This window comes from Lipomyces japonicus (genome assembly GCF_038497905.1).
Source record: "Lipomyces japonicus strain CBS 7319 unplaced genomic scaffold V1514scaffold_31, whole genome shotgun sequence".
NCBI classification, from domain to species: Eukaryota; Fungi; Ascomycota; class Lipomycetes; order Lipomycetales; family Lipomycetaceae; genus Lipomyces; species Lipomyces japonicus.
In genome coordinates this window covers 24,159-44,997 of record NW_027117843.1, presented here as the reverse complement: position 1 = coordinate 44,997, position 20,839 = coordinate 24,159, and the positions used below count along the sequence as shown (strand labels likewise).

General features: G+C 41.2%; 10 protein-coding genes across 10 annotated transcripts; 5 read left to right on the top strand and 5 right to left on the bottom strand.

The window, feature by feature from the left end:
* Positions 1–55: 55 nt before the first annotated feature.
* V1514DRAFT_123826 (uncharacterized protein) lies at positions 56–769 on the top strand. Its single transcript, XM_066924428.1, has 5 exons — positions 56–152; positions 205–216; positions 275–382; positions 442–544; positions 597–769. Exons 1-5 carry the CDS (start codon positions 111–113, stop codon positions 629–631), a joined length of 300 nt encoding a protein of 99 aa, XP_066782279.1. The 5' UTR covers positions 56–110; the 3' UTR covers positions 632–769.
* On the bottom strand, positions 655–3,182 carry V1514DRAFT_368704 (P-loop containing nucleoside triphosphate hydrolase protein). The gene is made up of 5 exons (XM_066929913.1): positions 2,673–3,182; positions 2,223–2,615; positions 2,063–2,156; positions 922–2,004; positions 655–848 (listed from the first exon to the last, which is right to left on the bottom strand). Exons 1-5 carry the CDS (start codon positions 2,967–2,969, stop codon positions 682–684), a joined length of 2,034 nt encoding a protein of 677 aa, XP_066782278.1. The 5' UTR covers positions 2,970–3,182; the 3' UTR covers positions 655–681.
* On the top strand, positions 2,965–5,252 carry V1514DRAFT_333930 (guanine nucleotide exchange factor). Its single transcript, XM_066928124.1, has 9 exons — positions 2,965–3,264; positions 3,317–3,399; positions 3,456–3,605; positions 3,662–3,763; positions 3,821–3,939; positions 4,021–4,299; positions 4,354–4,484; positions 4,547–4,766; positions 4,845–5,252. The coding sequence occupies exons 1-9, from the start codon at positions 3,195–3,197 to the stop codon at positions 4,927–4,929; spliced, it is 1,239 nt and encodes a 412-aa protein (XP_066782277.1). The 5' UTR covers positions 2,965–3,194; the 3' UTR covers positions 4,930–5,252.
* On the bottom strand, positions 4,918–6,075 carry V1514DRAFT_333926 (40S ribosomal protein eS4). The gene is made up of 3 exons (XM_066928123.1): positions 6,027–6,075; positions 5,885–5,951; positions 4,918–5,823 (listed from the first exon to the last, which is right to left on the bottom strand). The coding sequence occupies exons 1-3, from the start codon at positions 6,038–6,040 to the stop codon at positions 5,119–5,121; spliced, it is 786 nt and encodes a 261-aa protein (XP_066782276.1). The 5' UTR covers positions 6,041–6,075; the 3' UTR covers positions 4,918–5,118.
* Positions 6,076–8,925: 2,850 nt separating this feature from the next.
* On the top strand, positions 8,926–9,590 carry V1514DRAFT_333920 (uncharacterized protein). The gene has a single exon (XM_066928122.1). The coding sequence runs from the start codon at positions 9,012–9,014 to the stop codon at positions 9,426–9,428; it is 417 nt and encodes a 138-aa protein (XP_066782275.1). The 5' UTR covers positions 8,926–9,011; the 3' UTR covers positions 9,429–9,590.
* A 74-nt stretch (positions 9,591–9,664) lies between these two features.
* Positions 9,665–11,084, bottom strand: V1514DRAFT_321079 (glycoside hydrolase; the record flags this gene model as incomplete). The annotated part of the gene is made up of 2 exons (XM_066926037.1): positions 9,665–10,935; positions 10,991–11,084. 2 exons carry the CDS (start codon positions 11,082–11,084, stop codon positions 9,665–9,667), a joined length of 1,365 nt encoding a protein of 454 aa, XP_066782274.1.
* A 399-nt stretch (positions 11,085–11,483) lies between these two features.
* On the bottom strand, positions 11,484–13,649 carry V1514DRAFT_333917 (Metallo-dependent phosphatase-like protein). Its single transcript, XM_066928121.1, has one exon. It carries the CDS (start codon positions 13,543–13,545, stop codon positions 11,677–11,679), a length of 1,869 nt encoding a protein of 622 aa, XP_066782273.1. The 5' UTR covers positions 13,546–13,649; the 3' UTR covers positions 11,484–11,676.
* Positions 13,650–13,821: 172 nt separating this feature from the next.
* On the top strand, positions 13,822–15,903 carry V1514DRAFT_333916 (kinase-like domain-containing protein). The gene is made up of 2 exons (XM_066928120.1): positions 13,822–13,952; positions 14,012–15,903. The coding sequence occupies exons 1-2, from the start codon at positions 13,903–13,905 to the stop codon at positions 15,744–15,746; spliced, it is 1,785 nt and encodes a 594-aa protein (XP_066782272.1). The 5' UTR covers positions 13,822–13,902; the 3' UTR covers positions 15,747–15,903.
* V1514DRAFT_333914 (glycoside hydrolase) lies at positions 15,611–17,781 on the bottom strand. Its single transcript, XM_066928119.1, has 2 exons — positions 16,638–17,781; positions 15,611–16,584 (listed from the first exon to the last, which is right to left on the bottom strand). Exons 1-2 carry the CDS (start codon positions 17,605–17,607, stop codon positions 15,812–15,814), a joined length of 1,743 nt encoding a protein of 580 aa, XP_066782271.1. The 5' UTR covers positions 17,608–17,781; the 3' UTR covers positions 15,611–15,811.
* Positions 17,664–20,251, top strand: V1514DRAFT_296197 (kinase-like domain-containing protein). The gene is made up of 5 exons (XM_066925435.1): positions 17,664–18,138; positions 18,188–18,441; positions 18,496–18,592; positions 18,644–20,063; positions 20,151–20,251. The coding sequence occupies exons 1-4, from the start codon at positions 18,124–18,126 to the stop codon at positions 19,955–19,957; spliced, it is 1,680 nt and encodes a 559-aa protein (XP_066782270.1). The 5' UTR covers positions 17,664–18,123; the 3' UTR covers positions 19,958–20,063; positions 20,151–20,251.
* The last annotated feature ends 588 nt before the right edge of the window (positions 20,252–20,839 follow it).

Below are 20,839 nucleotides of genomic sequence, written 5' to 3'. Positions count from 1 at the left end.
AACTGCATTTCCGGGTAACTTGTTCCGACGCATTATGTAAACGCATATATGATAGAAATTCCCACATATCGGCAAGGAATAACTTGTTTGGATAAACTACATCTACGAGAATGTTATTTTTTTCTTTTTTCAAAACATTGATTGATCAAGAGGTAGGGAAATTGAAATAGCTGATTGAACATGGAAATTCTAACATTTGCCCAGGTCACTGTCGAGGTCTAGATCAATTGAAATGCTTGTTCTGTGATTTTATGTATTCTAACCTTCCGCACAGCTAAAAAATGATATGTCAATTAGGGGTACGCTCAAGTCGGTTGATCAGTTTTTGAATATAAAGCTAGATAACATCTCGGTTGTTGAAGAACTGAAGTATCCTCACCTGGTACGTTGGCCCTCTAGATTATTTATATGTGCGGCTTCTTTTTTAACAATCACCTATAGTCGTCAGTCAAAAATGTGTTTATTCGAGGATCCGTTGTGAGATACGTGCACCTGCCAAGTGAAGCAGTTGACATTGGTTTACTGGAGGATGCTACAAGAAGAGGTAAGATACGAAGCTAGCTACCAATACGTCGTGGCTGTTAACCGTATAATAGAAGCTGCTGGTCAAGCTACCAAAGCAGAACGATGAATAAGAACAGCCGTTTTTTTTCTTTCCCTTATCATGTACATTAGAATTGACTATATTTGTCTCATGGAGAACTCCAATACTTCATCCACGTTTGGATACCGAATTTCTGCTTTTTCCATTGCCCATTCTGCCCATTTTTTAAGAAACTTGGTTCCTCTTTCCATAGTCTCCATGTCTCCCACAATGCAAAGATGTCGACGCGGTCGTGTTATCGCAACTAAACAGTGTCACAGTTATTATTTTTTCTTTTTTTTTTTTTAAAAAGGTAGTGTTGGTTCATTTAAACTCACCATTCAATCGTCTGTCTTCCTTCAGAAATCCAACTTCACCCTTATCATTACTTCTTACGAGTGAAATAATAATTGCATTTTTTTCACGTCCTTGGAATCCATCTACCGTGGACACTTCGATTATCGACTTTTCTTCCTCGTTGGCTGCAAAACATTTTTCTAATCTCTTACTTATCAACGAAGCTTGAGCGCTATATGGCGATATTATACCTAGATCCTCCCTTTTGACCCCAGCCTCTAATAAATCACCAACATATTGAACCACAATCCACGCCTCGAGATCGTTTGACCGACTTGATAGATCGTTATTATCTTTATCGTTGACATCTTCAATGAATTCCCCTCCTTGAGTATCAATCCACAAGACTCTGGTCGAGCTGTCTTCGTTTTCAACAACGTATTCTAATTCAGCCAAAACTCGATCCTTTACTGAATCTGCTGCTATGAGTTTGCCATTATATAAAGCAGCTGAAGGGTATTCCATAATGTCGGTATTCATTCGATATTGCACGTTTAGCAATCTTTTGATTTTGTCTCCATGTATGGATACTAGCCTATCAAACAATGTCGTTCCCAGAATTTTTTCATTGCCCGTGGCTTTGATGGTCGGTGGTAATTGCTTATTGTCTCCAGCAATAACGACCTTTTTCACTTCAGGGTGATTTATAATCGGAATCCAACACTGAGGTTCTAAACTTTGAGAAACCTCATCAATAATTACGGTATTAAATTGAACTCCAGTTAAAAATTGACTTCCGGCTCCGTGCAACGTGCACACCACTACCACTCCGGATTGAACCACCTCAGCCAAGGCCTTCTTTTCTCGAACTTTGTATTCTTTTCGAAGATGCTTGATGTCTTGATAAATTGCACTTCGTTCCCTACCTGATTTGGTCTTTTTGATCTTTGCAAACGAGTTATCAATCTCATTTCGCACGTCTCGAGCAATTTGACCCGCATCTGATGATTTTAGAATGATGTCTAACGAGTGGCGCTGAGTAGATTGTAAGATTCGTGCCGGATGACCCACTCTCAACAAACCTGATGGTGGGATAACACCATCCAGTCTTTCTAAAATAGTATCTGATCGACAGTAACATTAGGCATCCTTGTCAAGTCATTGGTTGTTTTCACCACTTACCGACTGCAATATTACTCGGTCCGCAAACAAGAACTCTTTCTCCTCTACTGACCAACTGTCTAATTATTTCTATAATCGTATATGTCTTTCCTGTCTACATGTATCGCTAAAGTTTAGTAATCGTATCAAGCCCACATTTTCCTTACTAGATAAAACGTACTCCTGGGGGTCCATGAACGATAGATACTTCGGAAGAACTAATTGCAAAGTTCACAGCTTCTTTTTGAGATTGATTCAGCGTGTCATCAAAAAATACAACTTCCTTTGAGATGCCGATTGTAGGTTCTTCCACTCCAAGCATGATTCGTTGCAAATTAGTGGGCGATGTGAGTTTTGACAAGGCATCTAACGTTTCATTCATTCTTTTATACGTAACGGAATCAACCAGCTTAACAATCCATAGCCTACCAGTCAGTTGTACGGTCTGATCGGCATACCGCTCATCAATCGACACATGCACGGTCGTCCCACTAATTCTAGTAACCACGCCTTCGGCGCGTACAGATTGCACATTTTTCCGCTTCTCGGTAGCAGATGGAATATTTTCAATTGCCTTTCATGCATTAGACTTCTCAAAATTAAAATTGTATTTTCTAACGCAAATACGTACAACAATGTCTCCGACTCTGATTCCAGTGGTCTTGTCTATGACTGTTGTAACTGCTGCGTCTGGTTCAAGTTCAACAATCGCACCCCCACCAAGCCCGGTTCGAATGTTTGCCACCACTAAATTTAATATGGCTAATCCTTTTCTTGCCAGAACTTTAGGTGCCAGACTGCTGATTTGCTGTTGAGTCTGGGCTACTTCAAATTCTTGTTCATTCTTTAGTGCTGATTTAAATTTCTTGTGTAATTTCAAAGCCGCAGTAACCGGATCGGTGTTCTTTGCCTTTTTTTCATCTGCCATAAATATACTGTATATTTTTAATTCATTGAGTGGTGTTTAGTTTGATATACGATATTGTGTGAATCTCAATAAATTCTGTACTCATAAATTCTCAGGGGTAAAAATCTTTATGGATATCAATTTAGTTAAGGAATCAATCAAGATTCACAGGACCACAAACCAAACCATTGATTGATATTTTTAGTTGTTCAAAGCTAGTGCACATTAGCGAACAGAAAGGTTGGGATGCCGAGCACTGATGTAGATGCTGCGGCCGCGCTGTTGATCCAGCTCAAAGACGACAACTTCGGCTCTGGTATAGACGTCCCTCCATAGGTGCAATGAAATGATTCTAACAGTTTTTTAAGATACTACACTTGGAACATTGCAAAAATTGAAAATATATGGTCGCAATTTTCTAGTGACAAATTACATTTTTAAATCAAGCGAAGTAATACTAAAACTAGTTCGGTTGAAGCAAGAATAATGATCATTAACACGAGATAGGAAACAGCAATAATACAAAAATATGCCAAGAAAAACAAATCATTACAAATAAGACTTGAAGCCTTACGGATACTGGCAAATGCTTTGCTTTTACGGCCGACATTGCGAAACTTATTTCAAGATGCAGATGCAATTGCAGTTGACTATCTGGTAAAACGCATCACGCTTTATTTGTGCAAAGAATCAAGGCCTGACCGTGACACTAGGATTGTACTGTTGAGGAAGAATTTGTTGCTAGCAGAATATTATTTTTGGCAACTGCTGAAAATCTTACAATTTCATTCTCCATAGTGCAGTACGCCCGTGCTGTATGTTCTAGTTCGCAAAGCATAATGTTTTTTTTTCTTTTCTGATTATCTATATAGAAAATTGAACAACATGCTCAAAACTACACTCATAGATCTTCTACAGCGGTCCAAGAGACTTGTAAACTATTGTTTAACTGCTTAATTCGCAGCTCAGAAGGACTTCTCGATCAAGAAAGGTAACTGACAAATCACATACTATTTTTATACATATTGAGTGACCAGAAGACACTAATTATTACCGGGGTTGAGATATTTAGATTAGCAGGGAATGTTTTGACAATCCTCAGCCAATTAGCTTCTACACTAGAATCACCGGCGTCCAACCTGATCAGTTGCTTGGTCAAACTTTCAGCAGTGAATACAGGGCCATACATAGACAAGCTGCTTGCTATACTCGAGAATGCACTCCAAACCGAAGAATTTAAAAAGGAAAGTGTGATTTTGCCGTTACTAATTGTCATTTATCGGACATATAATGAAGCACCAGAATCTGATGTTTTGCAAGCCGTCAAACAAAAGATCTTACCGACTGGCGAGTATGTTGTTTATGTTTTAATAATTGGTAAACGGTGGTTTAACTACTTGCTTAGGGAGAGGAAAAAACCTTTAGGAACGGCTGTTTCAGTTTCCGGTGGACTACTTCGGCTTGTTACTGATCCCGCATTTCCGACATGTCGAGAATTGGCATACCAATTATTTTGGGATAGCAGCGACCAAGATGGTAAGGGACATTACTTAATAGGATACATGAGATACTTCTACTAACAAATTCAAAATTTTCAGCTCGCAAATTTATTCACAATATTGGCCTGGGTTATGCTGTAGGGTATCTTGTTAATCATGGCATTGCTGTGCCACAAGATATTGTAGAGAACGTAAAAGATGAAACCAAGTATAATCCAGTAACGGGCCAGCAAATTGACGAAGAAACACATAAGTTATCCGACATGACAGATGAAGAGAAAGAGCGTGAAGCGGAAAGATTGTTTGTGTTGTTTGAAAGGTCTGTAACTCGTATTCTGTTTACAATTTCCCTCATGAGTTTTTTTTTTCTTTTGCTTACGTTCTATTCTTTGCACAGATTGAACAAAAATGGATTCATTAAAGTAGAGAATCCAATAAGGACAGCTGTTGAATCAGGGAGATTTCAAGAGTTAAAGGAATAAGACTACAATACATTGGAGTACAACAAGATCTACCGTAAAAACTTTTATCTTCACACTAACAATTACATGATGACTAAAGTGATGAGTATATAACACAAAGCCGTAGAGAATTTTTTTGAAGAAAAAAGAACCAAAGCAATCAAAACCCATAGTTACCAAACAAAAAAACACTATAATTAGATGCTATATTTACTTGGTAGACAAAGTGCGACGCTTGTCTCTCTCCTCAGCAATGGTAAGCTTGATACCCTTGCCCTTTGGCAGACTGATAAGAGGCTTGTTGCCCTCTCCAATAACAAAAACGTTGGACAATCTGGTGGCAAATGAGTTGTCAAGAGAATCCTTGATGTGAACAATGTCGAAACCACCCTCGTGACGTTCACGGTGAGTAATGACACCAATACGGCCAATGTTACGACCACCGGTGACAACAGCAAGATTGCCAGTGTCAAACTTGACAAAGGACTGGATCTTGCCAGTAGCAATGTCAATCTTAACAGTGTCGTTGACCTTGATCAGAGGGTCGGGATAACGGATGGTGCGACCGTCATGTGTGACGAGGTAGGGAATGCCCTTCTTGCCAAGCTGAACACGCTTAACCTTTCCAAGCTTGTAAGTAGCCTCCTCATCGGTGATGCGGTGGACAGTGAAACGACCCTTAATGTCGTAGACAAGACGGAAGTGCTCGCCAGTCTTCTCGAGAGAGATGACATCCTGGAAACCGGCAGGGTAAGTAGTGTCAGTGCGAACCTTTCCGTCAACCTTAACCAAACGCTGCTGAAGAATGGCCTTGACCTCACGACCGTTGAGAGCATATTTCAAACGATTTCTGAGAAAAATGATGAGAGGCAGGGACTCACGGAGCTTGTGAGGACCAGGGGATGGACGGGGAGCCTTTTATCCAAGCGATTAGTATCGTGAAAAACACAACCCAGTGTTAAAAAAAAAGACATACATAGGCACCGGAGAGCTTGTCGAGAAGCCAGTGCGATGGAGCAGCCAAACGCTTCAAATGTTTCTTACTAAACGAAAAGAGTGTTAAAACAATGCCGAAATGAAAAACAGCCGAATAGTAAATAATTGATGGATATACGTACGGTCCTCTTCCCATGTTGATTTGTTGATTGATCTATGTCGAAAGAGTCGTCGTCGTGATGAAGATGGGATGCGACAAGATCGATCGATATTCGACTGCGGTGTTTGTGTTGGGTTCCGACGACTAGGGCTAGCACCCCAGAAAAAAGCAGTCACGGCAGAAATTAAAGTGTCTGTCACCCTCGCTGGCATTGGGTGACACTTGGACGGCAACTTTACTTTATATAATTATGTAACGCATTACGTACCCAACCAACAGCGTACATTTTATTATATTCCATATTTACGTACATTATACATTCACATACATGCCAGCCCAACTCCAACAATCTCAACTAAACGAAAAAAAATAACATAACGTAACGTAACATAACGCAAGACATGCCTAATATTACAGTGTGAAAAGTGATTAAATTTGCGGTACCGCACTAATGGACGATTTGTAGATGGAAGCATAATAAGGCACAGTGAAAAAAGGAGACACGAGCTTGCTTGCCTTGACACCACCAACACTGCCCATGAAAGAAGTCGTGTTATCAAGTACATGGTTGTAAACGGAAGGATTAGCCATCATGATTTGACCGGACAAGGCAACTGTGACGATATGTTTGCAAGGTATGCCACTGTAGTCCCACACCAAGCACGAGCAATGTCTGCTGGTCAAATCAACCACGACATAATTAGATTCGTTTTCTTGTGTGACACTAAAAGTCATGCATTCATTGTCATCACCGTTTCCGTTTCCGTTGCCGTATAGTCGCTTGATGGAGTACGAATAGTGGCTGTTGCGAACGCGAGCCACAATGTCGAGCAAACGATGACCGGCAAAGACGGAAAGTTGGCGGTTTTGAGCGACAAAAGATGATGCGATCGCATTTCGTTCTTTAAATAATTCTGACAATCGATTGACAAGCTTGCGAAGTAAGTCAGTGCATGAGATGTTTAGCCTGGGCCGAAGAAGTAACTTGCAATCTGCAGACGAGTTCACCCAGGCTGGATCTAAAGGGCTTCCGTTGTCCTCAGGGTCCAGAACATTAATCTCATCAAATATCTGAGGCATGTAAGCCACAGTGATGCCACACCGCCGACCTTTCAAACCATACTCTGTCCATAGTTCCGGCGGCCAGGTTTTAAGAACCCATGCCAGTTTATCGGCAGAGAGTCGGCTCATAATGACATTGAGCTCAGCTTCACTAAATGCTTGAGATGCCTCAAGAATGGTTTCGGCAGTACTAGTGACGTCAGGAGAATCACAAGGAGAAGAAGAAGAAGAAGAAGAAGAAGAAGAAGAAGAAGAAGAAGAAGAAGATGATGATGAAGAAGAGGAAGAAAAAGGAGAAGGAGGAGAAGTAGAAGTAGAAGTGGAAGTGGAAGTAGAGGTAGAAGTAGATGATGATCCATAGCGAAGAAGCAGAATGGTGTACATAAAGTGAATGCATAGGGCGTTGGAAGATATAGAATCGGGAAAGACAGAAGCGACAGCGTCGGCGACGCCATTGAGATGATCAGAGATGAAACAGAGATTTGCCAAGAGCTGGGGAGCAGCATCATCACCAGCATGTCTGATGAGAGCGGACCGCAGCTGGGACAAAAACCACAGCCAGGACTGGGTGGAGTTGTGGCTGACAATTGCCCACGCAATCGGTATGGGTTGGTCGTTGGCGTCCCTTGCAGCGGCGATAAGCAGCATCAGGTCCTCCTCGCGTAAGTAATTGATGCTGCCGAGTGAAATCACTGGACGGCAAGAAAGAAACGCGGTCAGGGTTGCAGGTAAAGCGCAAAACAGCGACTCAAATGACGACTGGGCCGAGGTTGAAGTCGAGGATAGGTCGTCATTGATGTTAAGTACGACAGTGGCGCCCCGGTTTGCTTCCAAAAGTTTGGCACAAAGAGCCGAGATATCGTTGTCGAACGAGCATACCGAGACCTGGTTGGATGCCAGCATTTGCAAGGCGGCCTCTCGGGCACGCCAAGCCTGCTTATATGATACAGAAATGCCATGCTCGAGGCGCATGTGAGAGATGATGTCGTTCGGGGCGTAAGACGGGTTGGCCTTGACCCGAGACAGGATCCTGCGAGCAATCCACGGCGAGGACGCGGCCGAATTACGGGTCGATGTCTTTACGCATGAATGAGTATCGCGATAGACTGAGATAACAAACGGGGCCGCGTCCGACTGCTGGGCCACGGTCATTGACACCGACGAATGCAAATACCAACGACAGACTGGGTCCTTGCACCGCACCGTGTAACGGGACGCGTTAGACTTTACACAGGTGAACTCCCAATTATCACGAATGGCGACGGTCTTGAGCAGCTCCTTGAGTTCGGCCCGGGTTGCGAACCGCATGCCGACCGCCAGCTCGGGCACCTGTTGTGTTGTCGTTGTTGTTATTTCTGGAACTCGGCCACGTTGCATCACCTTGATTGTCATCGCTCATAGCCCTGGAAGTCCGTTGTCGTTCGTTTTATTGCACTGACGAATTGTTGTGCGGAAGCTCGGCACGCGAGCCGTGAACCTTGTTTCCCGCAGTACATGTGTCACGCGGTTACGTATATATGCGTTAAGATCAATCTAATCTTATCGTGACAAAGATTACGTCATTGCAAGTCAGCAACAACAAAGGAGACAAGTTTGAAAACCATGTAGACTCAGTATTTGTCTATCCATTATTATCATAACTAACGTTATATAATGTATGTGAAGTAAGCCGTTTAAACGAACGTGTTTTACTCGACTGGAATTGGTCCTTCCTAATTAAAAAATTAATAATAAAAATGATAGAATCAAAAAAATCAGAAATTGATTAATGCAGATCATCACGTGCGGTGGTCTCCGCTTCGCATTTTTCAATTGAGTTACATACGCTATGTTTACAAAGTAAACATTTTTTTTTAATTCCTTATTTTAAGATACACATACAAAGTAAACATATATATGAGTTAAAAACCCGTAAACATTCAATTATTACGATATCTATGTGAAAATGCAATCGCCATATTCCAAACAAATCACGGCCTTTGCTGCAAGTTCCAGGCCGCTCTTGAGTGCTAGCTATTTTATTACAATTTTTTTTTTGACCAATCTCAAGACCTCATTATCTTCTCAAGTCAAAAAACAATTTACACAAGATCCATCAGCAGCAAGATCGCTTCATGGCGTATTTATATTTTCCATTCTTAGGGCGTCCAAGATCGCCGATGAGTGGTCCGTCGTTCTTAGAGGCTCCCGCCACAAGCCCCAGATCGTTCACCATGCCATCCCACCTTTGTCATCTTCCATCACAAAATTGCTTGTCGTCGTAATTGAAATCGACGATCGTGATTTCATAAAATTCATCACTGGCGCTCTTCCGAGACTTAAGGGTGTCTCTCCGGCAAAATCAAGATCGCGGGCGATATAGATCTCGCTCTCAAGCTCGAAGACGCTTTTGTCGCCGCCGGCGGCATTGATCAATCTCTCGCTTTTTATTCGTGCAATCAAAAAACCATCTCAATCTTCCCGTCTGTAATAAATAATATAACGCTCTCAAATTATAATTTACAAATAACCTCTAAAGCAAAATCAATCATAAACTGTCAACAATTAACATATCCTTATGAGTTATTTATACATGTTTTGATCATAACCCCGCAACCCTCAAATTACCATCCACCACGACGCTCCCAACATCATAAGCAACACTAAACTGGTGACAATCCCTGCACCGGCCTTGCTTCCTGTTGTCAACACGCTCGGTGAATACGTTGATCCGGAAGATCGAGATCCTGTACCGGCACTAGCATTACCTTTTGAAGATCCTCCGGTAGTTGCCGTGTATGGTGCCGGAACCTTGCCAATCAGCAAATTCTGAGTCGTTTCCAAAGCAGCCATTTGCTCTCCCAACCCCCAATTGCCATCCCAAGTGCCCGTTAGCCACGTCACGCCGCATGTAACTCCATCTGATCCACCCGTACACGAACTCGCAACCCCTACCGAGGTTTGTACCAAATGCTGCCGCACAGTGTCATATGTCCACGGCGCAAGCTGCGCGGTTAGTCCCATAAATCGGGACAAGTATGCCTTGAATGATTTCTGATCAGTGTCACATTTCTTGTTGATCTCACATGCAACTTCGTACATGATCCCAGTTTTATCATCAAAAAACACGTACAATCCATCTAAGATTGATTGTGTGCGGTTGCGCCACACCTCTGACTCCGTATAATTGTACATGTACGCCGCACCTGCCAAAAAACACGCTGCATTGTATGTCCACTGAATCTTGTTAAGGTCCGTGCAATTGGAAGTCGAGTCTGCACCATCGTAAAAGAAATAGTACTGTGAATCCATGAACCCAACATCCACGGTCCAGTCCCACGTCTTCTCCGCCCATTCTAAATATGTCTCATTCTTCGTATATCGTGCCAACCGAGCCGCCATTAAAAACAAGCCAGCATTTGAAATCGTGTTTTTGTACTCGTACCCATTGTTAAACTGGAAAATCTGCCACCTAAGCCCTCCATCGCATGTTGTCAAGTCCCACCTGGCCGACATGGAATTGAAAACTGCCTGACCCAGTGCAAGCCACTGAGGCTGGTCAGACGGCGGATTCGTGAAATTACGCTCCGCTGCTGCCATAGCTGTAAACCCCCAAAACGCTTGATCATCATTTCCTTCTGACGTTGTCACGTTCTTTGGCATGAAATCCCAATTGTCCCCAACCTGGAACAACACCGCATTTAAAAGCTGATCATTATATGTCTCATCTCCTGTGTAAAACCAGTAATCCAGCAAACTCCCCCAAGCAGCACCAGACTGCCACCAATAGTATCCATCCACAAACATTCCTGGCGTACCACCAGACACGTTACCATTGTAATACGTCATCATTCCGTGAGCCATGACCCATGACGCATGCTTTACCGTAGCTATATTCCTTGTCAGTTCTCCGTATACCGGGTAGCTATGCTCAATATCACCCACCGTCATCATTAGGATCAATAGTAAGAGCCGCGACTGATGGCAACAGGCCTATGACTATAACCAATATCGCCCCACAAGCAGACTTAATGCGCATACTCGCTATTGTTTTTGAAAGCCTTTTTGCTTTAAAAAAAACTCGTATCAATTAACCGCGCTGGCCAAGGGAGATAAACAAGATGACTTAGAGATCAGTTAATATGGAAGCTCATATAAGATAGTCGATGTTTTATTAAAACACACACTACCTCGCCTTAACACCCGGTCAATAAACTAGAATCGGTTAATTTTAATAATTGAAATTTTGCACTCTTAATATCTGTAATTTAGATTTAGAGAAATAAAAAATTATCATTTATGCTGGTGAAGGAGGTGTGCTACAGTCGCTGGAATTTACGCGGATTGGATTTTACAAGCCCCTTGGAGGAGTAAACGCCGGTGCTCCAAATATAGCTTTTTTCAAATCATGAATCGAATGTTCACAATATTAAATATATGACAATTTATGCGTAACTCGTTACAGATATGTATTTTATTGTATATTATGCGGCCAGTCATAATCTATCAATTAAACTGTGCTCATATTATATAAATATAAAGAAAACCAAAAAAAAAGAAAATGCTATGTACCCACTCCAGTATCTATCTATACTTGAAAAAAAAAAAATTCCCCCAAATTACTATTGACTTTACAAACAGTCCGTACCCCATTCCCGCAACACATAGTCTTTGATAAGTTCCTTCATCGCTTTCCCGCCATATGACTTGATAAGCCAATCTTCACGCTTCGTATTTGGATCCAGGTCTGCAAGGGCATCCAAAATAAACGGCTGCATGAAGTCCAGAAAAACAACATCAGTCATTTCAGGATCAGCAGAAGCAGGGAATTTGTCTTCGGTTGCAACCGCGTTTGGCAAATAGTAAAGTGGATACGGCTTGTGAGGCGTGTCATCTCCATCCAAACCATAGTCATCAATGGTGACGTATCCCGTAGTCTTCAAATCTTCATAGTCAACGTCTTGCGATGCAGCAGCTGAAATTAAAGTCGGCATCAAGTCCATTTCAAAAGCATCACCAAGATTCTGCCGGCGAATAGTCATTGTACGAGAAATCGGGGTTGTAAGTTCCTTCATGAATATATAATCTAAAGCATTAAGCTTAGAAAGAATACGTTTCGCTATCGCATACGGCATCTTGGGGAAATATTTCCACTCATTGTCAAACGGAGACACAATATAACCTTGATCAACTGTAAACACGCCTCCATACATATCATATCTTAGCGAACCCGAGTTAATAAAGATCAGACGCGAGTTATCTGACAATGAATTATCGTCAGGAACAAGGTCCTGCAAGACATGCTCTTCAAGCAACGTGAGCAAGCTATTAGGACCTGGGTACTTCGCCTTCTCCAAAAGGTAATCCCTAGGAACACACCCAAATGGATAAGTCAAGTTCAGCTTGATGCGATAATCATGAATAATACTCGAAATTTCATTGCCCCTAGGAGTTCCAAAAGTTTTCACAGGCCCAAGCGATTTGTTGGCATGGAATGCCAGTGAGTGCGGATTAAAGTCGATATATCTTCGAGAATATTGCAAAGGCTTTGAGCTTTTAACACTTTCAGTTGTCGCGGGTTCAATACCGTTAATAGAAAGCCAACCTATTGTCTCTAAAAATCGCCCCGCTTGCAATGCTGTCGCATGTGAATCAAGAACGACAAAGTCACGAATATGTGAATGACCACCAAAATACTGAATAGGAATATTCTTATGAACAGCGCGGATAGCCGAATGAATGGCCCACATCTCAGGCCAGAAACGAATCGGATAATGTCCAAACACAAGGAACATGTCAATACCAGGTTCGCGAATGGCGGACTGAAACCAAGCTTGCTGAACTACGTCTTCGACCTCGGACACACGCGAGTTATCACAGTTTAACTTGAAGTCAAACAGAAAGCCAAATGCCATGATGTTAATTTTCTGGTTCTTGGTGGTAAACCTGTAAGACCGCTTTCCAATATGAACCCATGTACCATTATCAAGTTGAATCTCTACATTTGAGGTCAAGTAGCGACCGTCAAAATGCGGAGCAAGCCTGTCGTAGGTCTGTTGAGTTACCTCGCATTTGTACAGTTCATGATTGCCGATACTCATCAAGTCAATCGGAGCCATGATCAAAATTTGCTGGGATACGTCTCCGTTAACAAATGTTGCATCCGAAAGCCCGTTTCCATCATGCTGATCACCGTCGTCAACAACAATCACGTCAACGCCACGCTCATCGGCCTCGGCCTTGATATGCTCAATGAACGACGCATAGTCACCCCAGTCAGCAGCATAAGATGGTTGCAATAAATGTCCGGCAAGCCATCCATGAGTATCAGTAGTGCTTATAAAGTTGAGGTTTCCCCATTCAATTTTTCTGAGAGGAAGAGTTCTAGGTGGCGGAGCACTATCAGGCTGCTGAAAAACAAATGAGTCCTGCTGCTCACCACGGACTAAATTCAACAACAGTCCTGCAAGAACAAGGCATTTTAAGGCAGAAAATACCATCTTTCCAATTCCTTCCTCAAAAACAAAAACGGTGTATTCCAATTCAAAAACTGCGATGCAGCAAAGACTGTTTAAAGCCGTTCAGCCTTTTTATATTGATTGTTCGACCAATAACTTCAGTATTGTGTATCCCAACCAGTTGCGCCGTCAACCCGGTTCACGTTTTACGCACTTGATGAAATATGTCGTCATGCGGCTCATATTTATACAGTCAGGTGAACTGCACATGATCGCATTGTAGTAAGAGGCAAGAGCTTACCCTAAACCGGGTATGCTGTTGTATTTGGTATTTCCTCAGACAGGCACTCTGGCATCGGACAACCACATTTATTTCAATGTAATAACATTTCATTAGACATGTCGATTATACCTTATGGTGGTCCAGATGAAAGTAGAAGCGTGGTCTTGTATGAGACTGACTTGAGTTTATAATATCTTGCCTGATCCTAACGCTTTTCTTTCATAGGCATGATCCAGTCAAGGGAGCATTTGTTCTCCTTGACGAGAATTCTAGACAGCTCTCTCTTCACAGAGATTTATTGACTACTCCAATTCACTCTAGTTTCAACGACCCAAGGCGTCCAGTATTTCATGATGAGATTTGCCAGTACTGTGGCCGATCTCGACCAGCAGTGCCGCGCGATTCCGAAAGATCGAATTCAGCGTCTAGCGAATGGGCAAGGCTAACACTACCACCACTAAGTGCTGTGGCTGGGCGGACATTTGTGGATCGGGACTACTTTAAGTTATTAAATGACATGTCGGAACCTGACGTCTCAGATCATGTCCCGAAGAAATCAGAGATATCATCTGCTGCTTATAGTCATGGTTATTTTGAACGCTTTTTTGTAACGGAAAGCGAACTAGGACGCGGTGGCCGTGGTGCAGTATACTTAGTGGAACATGTTTTGGATGGTGTTTCACTCGGAAAGTTCGCTTGCAAAAAAGTTCCCGTTGGTAATGATCATGAGTGGTTAGCAAGAGTGCTACGCGAAGTTGATCTTTTGCGACTCACGCATCCAAATTTGGTCAACTATAACCATGTTTGGTTGGAAAATGCACAGCTGTTTACTTTTGGACCTAGCGTGCCATGCATTTTTATACTTCAGGAATACTGCAATGGTGGTACATTGGAAGACTATGTTTTGAAACGACGTGATATGTCTCTTCCGGCGACTCCAATATCTCGTATGAGATCTCGAAAATCTTCACAGAAACCTGATGTGATATCCAATTCAAAACCGAAATTTCTTACTCCAGATGAGATAGGATCTTTTTTCTTAGATATTACCTCTGGTTTGTCGCATTTGCATCATCATGGATTTGTTCATCGTGACTTAAAGCCTTCAAATTGTCTTTTAAGTTTAGCTCCAGAATCACTTGGTGGAATTCCTCGCGTGCTAGTCAGTGACTTCGGGGAAGGTCAACGGGCAGGTGCAAAACGCGAAGCTACTGGTGCTACTGGTACCGTAGAGTATTCGGCCCCAGAAACTTTGGCAGTTGATAGTAGCTCTGGTAGCTTGACCGAATTTTCTTTTAAAACTGATATGTTTTCATTGGGCATGATACTGTACTTTTTATGTTTTTCAAAATTGCCATATCATCATGATTTTGATTCAGAATTTGAAGAGTTGAAACAAGAGGTTATGGACTGGGAAGGGTTTAATATCTCACAAGTTTGTAATATGAGAAATGATTTGCCTACAGAATTATACCAATTATTGTCCAGACTTTTGTCACTCGATCCTAACGAACGGCTGACCGCTGAGGAGATATTAGATCTGAATGGTGCAAGCATTAATCGGCAAAAAAGATCATCATCATCTTCATCGTCGACAAGATTTAACGGAGTATTTGTTAGAAAAGAAGCTAATGACGTTGCCAATCAGAGAGTTGATGGAATTGTTGGGACAAGTAAGTCAGTCAACAATGGACAGTTGACGTCTTTTTCATGGCCGCGTTCAGAAGCGAGACGGAGATCTTTGCCAGAATCGAAGTCTTATCTTAAGCATTTATACACTTCAAGTAAAGCTTCGGCACAAGATCTGGATTCCAGCAATATTCCGTCGTCTAATCCTCAGTTTACAAGAAGAAGATTTGGAATAGAATTGGGATTTTGGAGAATAATTGGGTCGTACATCTTAGTGGCAGCGTTGGCATCATATGTGACTATAATCATGGTGACAAAGAAGTCCCAGTAATATAAAGAGTTACAGTAATGATTTTCTTAAGAAATTTTAAATGTTATATGACATCCAATTGGCAATTAATCCCTGCTCCATCCCGTTTTAAAGAGAGGTTCGATGTTGAATTTTGGAAAAGGATGTGCTTCAGTGTTAAAGACGAACTGCTCAAGTGACAAAATAGAGTCATCGTCCTCAAAAAGCAAGTAAAAGTATTTTAAAGTCTCTGCTAGCCAAAAAGATTCCATATTGTCCCGTGAAAGCGGCGGGATTTGGTCAACATTTTCGAGTGAAGAATAGCTGCCATCAGAAAGAACAGCATACTTTCTAAACGCCTCAAATATAGTCCATCCCCATTCGCGATAAATGGGATCCTTCGTAATACGCCACAAAATGAACAAAGACTCTACCGTTTCAGGTCGCTGCAAATTGTGCGCATCTTGAAATTTAACATGAATGTCTTCAGACATCGACGGGTCCTTGTTAAAAAAAACAATCTCAGGAGCAATTCCTGTTTTCGTAGCTGCATACATTTGATAGCAAGTTCGAATTAATTCCTTACTCAATTTCAAATCTGCAGCCTGTCGAAATGTCCATAAAGTTCGCTGGGCCGTCGCAAGATCATAGCCTCCAGTTGCTCCTAAAGCTAAGTTTCCAGGTAAAAAACACACTAGATGATCCATCTTGGGTGTAGTCGGCCCGTTTATTCCCGAATCCAGTTCGGCAATATAAGTAAATCCATTAGGATAAGACTTCTCAACTAAGCGCTTCTTCAAACCAGTCATTGACTCATCGTACATCTGACGATAAATATTTTCTTGATTATTCGTCTGTAGATACTGTTTTAAAAGGTATTCTAAAAATAAAAGTTAGTAAGGAGTATTCGTTATTCACGATTTATTTATGTACCGTAATACGAGTCACCCCTTGAGCCTAGTCTGATCTGTTGGCCACGAAATTTTCCGGTATCTGGATGAATAAAAATTGGCACAAGGGCGTCGATCGCATGATTATCATCAATGACTTTCATGACCTTCTCTGCCTTCTCCCAGTAAAGCGTTTCACCTGTAAGCTTTGAAAGATATTTAAATTCAAGTTGTAAACTGGTAACCTCTGCAGTACTACTGGCTCCACCGTCATCATGCGACTTTATGCCCTTTAAAGTGCGTAGATTGACGCTAGCATATGGAATACCAGAGGGAGAATCAAAAGCACCCAACAATCTGTTGGCCAGATCAACCGCCTTTTCTAAATACAAGTCATCATAATTGGAAAGATAGTGAGCTGATAGAAAACCGCCAAGCATGCGAATTGTGGTTTCAAATGTGTTGACTGCGTAATCCTGGTCATATGTAAGATTATCCGAAACCCATGCTCTTGCTCTGGCTAACGGTTCGTCTAATTTCATTATCATCATTGTGTCCAAACAGTCAACAATAATCCATCCTAATCCATTAGGCGCCATTTGTCTGGACTGTTTCGAAACAGGCTTATAAATGTCTTTACCCATGGCATGGGCTTCATAGTCCAGATACGAATCAAGAAACGTTTGTCTGACTAGATCTTGACGTGTTTTCCAAATTTCAGTGGAACTAGTCGAAAACCAAAATAATCCGCTACTTCTATACAAAAAAAACAAGATAAATCCAGTAATTACCCCTAATGTAATCAACTTTCTGCGAAAGTCCTGCACGCTGTCAGCTTGCGAGCTCAGTGGTTTGTCTTTATAAAGCGGCAAATCTGAATCTTTTCTATAATGACCATGCCGAGAAGGTGATTGGGAATGCAAAACTGAATTGGTTCGCTGCCATATGTAATCTTCAGCTTGTCGTGCTGTCGTTGCAAAATCTGGAATGTTTTGAGAAACGTTAAAACTCATGATTTCGGGAATGGGCTTTGTGTCATGCAAATTCGATTTGATTTCAAACACATCGACCTTGTTAACTAATAACCGCCAGTGCAAACTTCAGTAAATTTACCCTCGTTTAATTATTTTTTAGTAGTTAAGAGTTATTGAGATTTATATATATTATATGATTTCCATGATGTGACCTACCTCGAAGATCTACTAAGCTTTGACTCAGTGATTGGCTTACATAGCGACAGGGCGAGGGGTACGTACTTTTTACTCATACTCTGCCATTCTTGGATCCACTCTGCACTAATTATCGAGTTGTCATCAAGCGTTGCTCATTCGCACAATTTGCTCATTATTTTGCATTTTTCAGCATATTTTTTGCTGTAATTGGACGTAGGTTGTTTAATTGCTGCGTTTTGGGATTTTATATTTGCCGTTCATTGCAGCTGCCTGGTGACGCTTATCACTTTATCGCACTCTCTGTGACGACCAACGCTAATCGATTGCTCGACCGCTCCTTGTCAGTTATTTTGCATAATGCCCGTTCTTGAGGTAAGTTATAATTTTTTTTTAATTGGAAACTTGTTTTGACTTTTCATAGAATCTTAAGAATTTTATTCGCCATGGAAAACAAGCTACAGAGACCTCCAACGTTGAATATGACAGATATGGAAACGAAATAGCTAATAGTACAGCAAAAGTTGACAATATATCTTCTATGGCCGACTACTCAGACAACAAGAATAATTATAATGAGGCAATTACTAGAATTGTCGCTGAAGAAAAGGAACAACAATCCAAACTACCTATGTATCCTGGTCTCGACCGTTGGCAACTAATAGAAAAAATGGGAGAGTGAGATTTTCAAAATGAGTTTATTTTCTTAATATTATCTAATAAATCTTGTAGTGGTGCTTTCTCAAACGTCTATAAAGCACAAAACCTAGACACTGGTGAGCTTGCTGCAATCAAAGTCGTCAGAAAATATGATATCACGAATGCTGAGGTATAATATTTTAACGTCCAATGTATACATTTTATTAACAAGTACATATAGCATAATCAACATCATCTTGGCGAAGAAGCAAAAAAACAACAAAAAACGGTAGATCGTTCAACCATTTTGAAGGAGGTTACCATTTTGCGTCAACTAGATCATCCTAATATTGTTCGTCTAATCGACTTTTTTGAAAGTGAAAGCTATTTTTATGTTATTATGGAGTTACTTCCTGGTGGCGAGCTTTTTCATCAAATTGTTAGACTTACGTACTTCTCAGAAGATCTAGCTCGGCATGTAATCGTTCAAGTTGCTGAAGCTCTCAAATATTTACACGAAGAATGCGGTGTTGTTCACAGAGATATCAAACCGGAAAACATATTATTTTATCCCACTCCATATATCCCATCAAAAGAGTTTCACGTTCGTCCTGGCGATGAAGACAAAGCTGACGAAGGTCAATTTATTCCTGGTGTGGGTAGTGGTGGAATAGGTAGAATAAAAATTGCAGATTTCGGTCTTTCTAAAGTTATATGGGACTCGAAGACAATGACACCATGTGGAACTGTTGGCTACACCGCTCCAGAAATTGTCAGGGATGAACGCTATTCCAAATCTGTTGATATGTGGGCGCTGGGCTGTGTACTTTATACCTTGCTTTGTGGTTTCCCTCCATTTTATGATGAATCGATTCAAAGTCTTACTGAAAAGGTTGCTAGGGGTCAATATACCTTTTTAAGTCCTTGGTGGGATCCTATTAGTAAATCTGCAAAGGATCTTGTTTCGCACCTGTTGACTGTGGATCCAGACAGACGTTATTCTATTGAAGAGTTTTTGGCTCATCCATGGATAACCCAAACTAATGCTCCTACAGCTCCTGCATATGATGCTCCTCCTATTTCAGTGGTTCAGCCTTCGCCTATGATAATCGATATTGTTGACACGCCACTCGCAACAACAAGAGGTGCCCGATCACCCGTTGCTAATACTATGAAAGAAGTGTTTGATATTTCTTATGCTGTTCATAGGTTAGAAGAAGAACGCGCACGAAAACAGGGTGGTGTTTCTAGCCTAAGCATGTTAAATGAAGAAGATGAAGATGAAGATGAATTTAGCCATACAAGCAGCTCAGAAAGAATGAAGCAAGTAGAAGCAGGGCTGCGAAATGTTCACATGTCAAATGTTGATGGCCATAAACATCACCAACGGAATCATGGCCATGATCATTCCCGTGATCAAGTGAAATCAGGCTCTCATTTAAGTGCCCATAAGCGCAAAGGTAAATTTGAGCTTTCATTGGAAGGTGCAACTTTATTAGAGCGACGAAGGGAAAAGGCACAAATTTTTGGTAAAGCACCTATTGTTGTCTCTTGAAGCATTTGCTTCTGTGGAGTGCATTTAGGAAACTATTTCATTTTGGAGTATATTAGGAAAATATAGTATTGTAATATTCTATGAGTAATGTAGATCTGTAATGACTGTACTGATTACTAGAGAGTTGATGAAATAATCTTGAGAAATAAACAAAATAAAACATAGACAATCAATATAAACAATAACTGTACCTTAAGAATGATATAATTATTTAAAGATCTTTGTTATATGTGAGATGGGTGCCATTTGATGAAGACTGGCACCAATCTGTATTATTCTCAAATTCCTCCTCCCACCTTCTATCTTGCCTTATCCCGCTCCAGTCATAATCCATCCTGCTCCAGTTATATGGCCGGCACTACGGGTCATATGGCCATGTTCCGATCTCCGCTAAGACCCGATCATAGGTTAGTAATTGGAGAAGGTTTCGCCCCATGCTGGGAAAATACACGAGCAATAAATAAATCAGCCAATTGTTCGGCCATGACCGTTTTTTTATTTTTTTTTTTTAATCCTTTATTTTAAATACGTATAGAACTATAAAGTTATGATGTACTGTGTGGTTGAATACAAAACTAACTAAACCAAATATACGTGAATATTTGTTATTGATATTTATATAGTCAAATACGATCATGAGATGATATGGATAAATCTTTAGTTGTGAATAATGCAAATAAAGAAATTGATTATTCGTAATTATTCGTATACTCAGCACGTGACTTAACATTTGTAACAGGGTACAACACCCTTGTAGGGCTGTTCACGGTACGATATCTGCATGGTTTTTCAATATCCGCAAAGAAAATACATGCGGATACGATAGGACTGTTCACGGATTGCGGATAGTGCGGATAGTGCAGATAATGCGGATACGATATC

Coding starts and splice junctions, on each gene's coding strand:
- V1514DRAFT_123826 (XM_066924428.1), top strand. CDS start 111: ATGTTATTTTTTTCTTTTTTCAAAACATTGATTGATCAAGAG. Junction 383..441: donor AACTGAAGTATCCTCACCTG/GTACGTTGGCCC, acceptor AATCACCTATAG/TCGTCAGTCAAAAATGTGTT. Junction 545..596: donor GGAGGATGCTACAAGAAGAG/GTAAGATACGAA, acceptor ACCGTATAATAG/AAGCTGCTGGTCAAGCTACC.
- V1514DRAFT_368704 (XM_066929913.1), bottom strand. CDS start 2,969: ATGGCAGATGAAAAAAAGGCAAAGAACACCGATCCGGTTACTGCGGCT. Junction 2,157..2,222: donor TCGTTCATGGACCCCCAGGA/GTACGTTTTATC, acceptor CGATACATGTAG/ACAGGAAAGACATATACGAT. Junction 849..921: donor GGAAGACAGACGATTGAATG/GTGAGTTTAAAT, acceptor GACACTGTTTAG/TTGCGATAACACGACCGCGT.
- V1514DRAFT_333930 (XM_066928124.1), top strand. CDS start 3,195: ATGCCGAGCACTGATGTAGATGCTGCGGCCGCGCTGTTGATCCAGCTC. Junction 3,400..3,455: donor ACATTTTTAAATCAAGCGAA/GTAATACTAAAA, acceptor AACACGAGATAG/GAAACAGCAATAATACAAAA. Junction 3,764..3,820: donor TAGTGCAGTACGCCCGTGCT/GTATGTTCTAGT, acceptor TTATCTATATAG/AAAATTGAACAACATGCTCA.
- V1514DRAFT_333926 (XM_066928123.1), bottom strand. Junction 5,824..5,884: donor ACAAGCTCTCCGGTGCCTAT/GTATGTCTTTTT, acceptor CTTGGATAAAAG/GCTCCCCGTCCATCCCCTGG.
- V1514DRAFT_333920 (XM_066928122.1), top strand. CDS start 9,012: ATGCAATCGCCATATTCCAAACAAATCACGGCCTTTGCTGCAAGTTCC.
- V1514DRAFT_333917 (XM_066928121.1), bottom strand. CDS start 13,545: ATGGTATTTTCTGCCTTAAAATGCCTTGTTCTTGCAGGACTGTTGTTG.
- V1514DRAFT_333916 (XM_066928120.1), top strand. CDS start 13,903: ATGTCGATTATACCTTATGGTGGTCCAGATGAAAGTAGAAGCGTGGTC. Junction 13,953..14,011: donor GAAAGTAGAAGCGTGGTCTT/GTATGAGACTGA, acceptor TTTCTTTCATAG/GCATGATCCAGTCAAGGGAG.
- V1514DRAFT_333914 (XM_066928119.1), bottom strand. CDS start 17,607: ATGAGTTTTAACGTTTCTCAAAACATTCCAGATTTTGCAACGACAGCA. Junction 16,585..16,637: donor AAGGGGTGACTCGTATTACG/GTACATAAATAA, acceptor TTTTATTTTTAG/AATACCTTTTAAAACAGTAT.
- V1514DRAFT_296197 (XM_066925435.1), top strand. Junction 18,442..18,495: donor CTAATAGAAAAAATGGGAGA/GTGAGATTTTCA, acceptor TAAATCTTGTAG/TGGTGCTTTCTCAAACGTCT. Junction 18,593..18,643: donor ATGATATCACGAATGCTGAG/GTATAATATTTT, acceptor AAGTACATATAG/CATAATCAACATCATCTTGG.